A 6,000-nucleotide genomic window follows, 5' to 3' on the forward strand; every position below is an offset into this window, starting at 1 on the left:
CATGCGCAGCTAATTTTTTGTATTTTTAGTAGAGACGGGGTTTCACCATGTTGACCAGGATGGTCTCGATCTCTTGACCTCGTGATCCACCTGCCTCGGCCTCCCACAGTGCTGGGATTACAGGCTTGAGCCACCGTGCCCGGCTACATTAAATAATTTTTAACATTGACAATAGTGACACTTCAGTTATTTTTATGACTGAAAGTATATAAAGATCAAAAGCATAAATACATAAACCACAATATCACTGAAGAATAATCCCTGGCCCGGTGCAGTGACTCACACCTGTAATCCCAGCACTTCCGGGAGGCTTAGGCGGATGGATCATGAAGTCCAGAGTTCAAGACCAGATTGGCCAAGATGGTGAAAGCCTATCTCTACTAAAATTCCAAAAATGAGCCAGACTTGGTGGCAGCTGCCACTAATCTCAGATACTCGGGAGGCTGAAGTAGGAGAATCGCTCAAACCCACATGGCAGAGGTTGCAGTGAGCAGAGATCCTGCCACTGCACTCCAGCCTGGGCAATAAAGTGAGATTCCATCTCAAAAAAACAAAAAAAATTAATTCCTACTGAGATATATTGAAATTTGTTTTGTAATTATCAGCTTCTTTGTACTATCTGTTGAAATAGTGACTGAAGCTTAAAAGTAGTTACTAAACAGCTCAATTGTAGATACCTTGGGTTTTCACGCCTCCTATAATAAGTTAACTATAGTTATTCAATCATTAGACATTTCCTCTGTTGACTAAATGGTTTAAATGGTTAAATGTAATCTTTTAATTTTGGAAATGATTCAGGTTCTTGGCTGTGTATTAATTTTTTTTTTTTTTTTAAATGTAAAAGCTTTTTGCCATTGTATGCCTCTTACCATCTGTATATGAAGAAAGAATGGTGGTTATTTGCAGTGGTGGCACCAAAGTAGTACAAGTATTTTTATCTGCTTTGTTTTTAAGCTGTTTGGGGTCAAAAACTATATGTATTGCCAAGAAGAATATGTAAAAAATATAAAAGATTGCGAGGTGCTTGTGGCTCCTTTTATTATTTCTTTATATTTTAAAGAAACTTTACTATTAAGCAATACAGTAACTTGCTAATGGTAAATTGATACTTTTTTTTTTTTTTTTTTTTTTTTTTGGGAGACGGAGTCTTGCTCAGTTGCCCATGCTGGAGGGCAGTGGTGTGATATCAGCTCACTGTAATCTCCGCCTCCCGGGTTCAGGCAGTTCTCCTGCCTCAGCCTCCTGAGTACCTGGGATTACAGGCACACACCACCATACCTGGCAGATTTTTGTATTTTTAGTAGAGCCAGGATTTCACCATGTTGGTTGGGCTAGAACTGATAATTTCGTAACTGGATGTTTGTGGGTTTTGTTTTTCATTTTCTTTTAAAGGATATAATGGCATTTAATTCTTACTGTTTTCCATTAAGTATAATAAAGTTGATAAATTCCAATGAGATGGAAAGAAACTTTGGAAATTTTAGATCAGATTTTTGAATATGTCTTTTGTACTTTCATTAGTGTTTTAACGGTGCTCTAATGTCTAGGGACTCTTGAAGTCACAGGTTTAATGGCATGGTTCAGCGAGCTACACTTGTGGCTCATTTATTTGCTTTATAAGGTTTTACTAGAACCCACAGCCATAATCATTTATGTGTCATCTATATTTATTTTAATTTATAACTGAGTGCTGGATTGAATCATTGCAAGAAAGACTGAATGGCTCAATGAGTCTAAAATATTTACTGCTGGCCTTGCAAGAAAATGTTCAGCTGATTTCATGAATAGTGCATTGATGCTGGATGTGGTGGCTCATGCCTGTAATCCCAGCACTTTGGGAGGCCAAGGTGCGCCGATCACCTGAGGTCAGGAGTTTGAGACCAGCATGGCCAACATGGTGAAACTCCATCTCTACCAAAAGTACCAAAAAAAATTAGCTGGGCGTGGTCGCGGTTGCCTGTAATCCCAGTTACTCAGGAGGCTGAGGCAGGTGGAGGTTGCAGTGAGCTGAGATCACGCCACGGTACTCTAGCCTGGGCGACAGAATGAGATTCTATATCAAAAAAAAAAAGAAAAGCATTTAATAAAAATGCATGTCATTTAAACCGATAGTTGTTCTTGGGGATAGTGTCAGTTCATTGTGACTGTCGTGTTTGTTTTGTCATCTCTAAAAATTAGGGTTAATTACAATATTTGAAATACCCATTTTTAACCTTTTACCACTTTTTTCCCATTCCTTATACTAACAAGGATTAACTAATTGTTGAAAATATTGACAAAATTATAGTTTAAGTCCCTAAACTTGGATATATAGGATATTTTATTTTGGAAGTAATCTATTTTGCCATGTTTCTCTTAGGTGACTTAATTGCTGTAATTCTTTTTCTTTTTAGAAATTTCTGAATAAATTGGCAGAAGAACGCAGACAGAAGAAGGAAACTTAAGATGTGCAAGAAGATTAAATGAGTTCAAAGAAAATAATGGTTCTTTGTTTTTAATGTTAACCTTTTTTAAATACAATACTGATAGTTAGAAGAAAATTATTGTACTCTTTTGTTTTAGTGGAGAAATAATAGATGTCTGTTCATGTGTTAAGTGTTATAGCAAAAAAAAAAAAAATGCATACAGTTAAGTTAATGAATAGTTTTTGTTTTATCAGAATGGCAACAGACCGAAGTACTTTGTAGAGATTGACTTTGTAAGCTAATACTTAAGACAACTTGCACCACTAAGAAAAAAATGTAGAACCATTTGGAAAAATGAAATTTAGTAGTTCCAAGTTTCAAAGAAATGTCAACATTTTGTTCCATTCAATAAAGAACAAAATTAATAGTATTTTTATTACTTTCATCTGAAACATTCCATATTTTAACCTGAGCCTTGCAGACTTTTCATTTGGAGTTTCAACCTGTTTTGGTGCATTTCATTTTTGGAGAACTTCATTAATGTGAGATTGGCAATTCAGATGCAGGTGCAGTTTTCTGTTGATGACATGCTGTTGTTTAGGTAATAAGAAATATTAAGTAATTGGCTTTAGATTTTGTAATTTTTTTCCCTGAGTTCCTGCTAGATTTTGTATTCTAGTAGTCAATGTATTTTCAGTGAAATGTAAAAATATTCCCGTTCTCTTTGACCAGTATTAATTTTTGAGATCTTATTGCTTGTCACTTGAATCCCATAATTGTCATACATCTCTGGTATAAGCAACATTTAATTTTTGAAGTGTGTAGACCATCTCTTCATATTTTCAAGATGTAATTTTACATTTCTGCATTTTAAAAACAGTTTGGCCATAATCCTAGATGCACGCTTCTAATTCATGTACCTGCACATGTGACCTTTGTGAACAGAAATTTGCATGTATAATTTGTGTTTACTTGTAACTTTCTGGTTATATACTGCTTATATCTGTGGATTCAAGTTACTGAAGTGAATACCAATAAAAACCTTAGGTCATGTTTATTGGTTATACATGTTTGGAATGTTAACCAACATATTTGTCAGTTGTGGTTTTTATTCATTCTTAAACTTTGTGCATGCTTTAACAATTGATTACTTTTAAATCTATAGCGAGTGTACTAAAGACTGCCGCTAAAGACCTAAGTTTTAAAATTTTTGGTGCTGGTGGATTTCTTGTTCCTGTTACATAATTAAAAGTGAGGCCATTTGTAGTCTAAAAAAACCTTATGAATTAGAAATGCTACAGGTGAACAAATAGCAAAAGCTTGTGTTTAGACATGTTGGTGCTTAACAGTACAATTGGAAATAATATGGATGAACAAGAGTTAGTTGTGCCAGCCTTTCAAAATAATTATGTTTTGAAACATAATTATTTTGTCTTGGTATATTGGATTATATATTGTAAACAATTTGTTTTTTCTTCCCTGACACAGGGTCCTGCTCTGTCACCCAGACTGGAGTGCAGTGGCACAGTCAGCTCACTGCAGCCTCAGCCTCAGCCTCAGCCTCTCAGGCTCAAGTGATTTTCTACCTCAGCCTCCCGAGTAGCTGGGACTACAGGCTTATGCCACTTTTGCCTGGCTAATTTTTGGTTTTTTTGTATAGATGGGGCTTTGCCATGTTGTTCAAGTGATCTGCTCACCTCAGCCTCCCAAAGTTCTGGAACTGTAGGCCTGAGCCACCGTGCCTGGCCAAAAAACCAAAGTTTTAATTTTTTTTTTTTTGAGACGGAGTTTTCACTCGTTACCCAGGCTGGAGTGCCATGGCGTGATCTCAGCTCACCGCAACCTCTGCCTCCTGGGTTCAGGCAATTCTCCTGCCTCAACCTCCTGAGTAGCTGGGATTACAGGCACGTGCCACCATGCCCTGCTAATGTTTTGTATTTTTAGTAGAGATGGAGTTTGACCATGTTGACCAGGATGGTCTCGATCTCTTGACCTCGTGATCCACCCGCCTCGGCCTCCCACAGTGCTGGGATTACAGGCTTGAGCCACCGCACCCGGCCCAAAGTTTTAATTTTGAAAAATTGACAAGAACAGGATAGGCATTGTCTCAAATGTTCAGACAACCAAATGTATTATATTTCAAATAGTTGTATAAATCTTATGGTCTGTCCCATTTAAAGGCAGGTGATGATTTTAATGTGACATGCACAAAAAATCCTTGCCAGTTTACTTCTGCAATTAAATTTTAGCCTTTACTAATTTTACCCACTTCTGTTTAATTCCAATTTTAACTAACAGCAGCTACAGAAAGCATTATGTACACAGTGGAGTTCTTCAGTGTTTCTTGTCATTGATGGCTTTTTCATAGCTTCTACTTTGCTGGATTTAGTACGTTGAAGGAAAGAATGCTTTGTTTACTTTATTGTGTGCATATGAGAGTATTTAGAAGTCAGAAATCATAAATAAGCTGTTAGTGATAAATCTGTAAAAGCCATATCTCAGATTATGACAAACCTCTACTTTTTTTTTTCCCCATGAATTTCTCCTCAGAAAGACAAACCTCTACTTAAATTTGCTGTTAAGAACATTTTTCCTGCAGATATTTCAGCCCTTAGTTTAACCTTACATTATCCTACAAAAGTGAATGAAACGTTCAGAAATACCTTGAGTTTGTTTTACAATACTTTATACTTGACCCATTGCTGGTAAATTTGGGGTCTGAGTGTGTCCTTTATAAGACTTCAAGTGGATAGCTTTTGGTATTGTCTTGAGCATCCTAAAAATAAGATTGTTTGAAATAATGTTATACTAAGGATTATGAATTTCCAACCATGTGTGTACATTAATACCTTGAGACTTTTTCTTGAAACTTCTCGCCCAGGCTGGTGTGCAGTGACGTGATCTCTGCTCAGTTCTCTTGCCTCAGCCTCAACCTTGGACTACAGGCATATGCCACCATACCTGGCTAATCTTTTTATTTTTTAGTAGAGATGGGGTTTCATCATGTTGACCAGACTGGTCTCAAACTCCTGGCCTCAAGTGATCTGCCTGGCCTGCCAAAATGCTGGGATTATAGGTATGAGCCACGGCACCCAGCCCCTCCAGTGATTTTAAGTGGTAACATTCATTCTGAGGAACTTTTTAGAAATAGCCATTATTAGAATTCCCTAAGGACAGGTTACACCTTTTTTTTTAAGGTGATGGGGACTGGAAAAGGAAATGGTGAATTATTGAGTGTTGTGGCAGGTATTATGGTTATACAGGGAGAAGAGTGTACTTCATTTTTTACTTCAGCTTTATTGACAGTGGATTTTTTTGTCAGCCTAAAGATTGTGACAAAAGCAGCTCGTGGTATGTAATAGTCTGTTGGAACACTGCGGAGCAGCATATATGCTGTTTAGTATAACTGGCATTAGGGCAGAAGCAGCTCTGGATATAGTCAGTTGATTGCCTTCCATGGTAGATAAAGTTTAGTGTAGCTGAAAGCCTGGGTATTCAGTGTTAATGAGTTTTAGGTTGTTTTAAACCCTGACAAAGGATCCTCCTCATTGTTGAGCTAGCTGGGTTTGAAGCACCCTACCACTTTGACCCTTAA

The 6,000-nt window shown here is 37.1% G+C and overlaps 1 protein-coding gene across 7 annotated transcripts in view; it reads left to right on the forward strand.

Annotated features, from left to right (window-relative positions):
* MATR3 (matrin 3) overlaps nt 1-3,492 on the forward strand; it is a 77,451-nt gene extending 73,959 nt beyond the window's left edge. For 4 of the 7 annotated variants that reach the window (XM_032250525.1, XM_032250523.1, XM_032250526.1 and 1 more), the window contains one exon: nt 2,394-3,492. In XM_032250525.1, the coding sequence (XP_032106416.1) occupies nt 2,394-2,444 (51 nt within the window). In that variant the 3' untranslated portion in view covers nt 2,445-3,492. The remainder of the gene's footprint in view (nt 1-2,393) is intronic. The other 3 variants (XM_032250528.1, XM_032250529.1, XM_032250530.1) reach the window with 1 other exon arrangement.
* Nucleotides 3,493-6,000: the final 2,508 nt, after the last annotated feature.

Source organism: Sapajus apella, unplaced genomic scaffold, assembly GCF_009761245.1.
Source record: "Sapajus apella isolate SASKATOON/1434 unplaced genomic scaffold, GSC_monkey_1.0 scaffold71, whole genome shotgun sequence".
Lineage (NCBI taxonomy): Eukaryota > Metazoa > Chordata > Mammalia > Primates > Cebidae > Sapajus > Sapajus apella.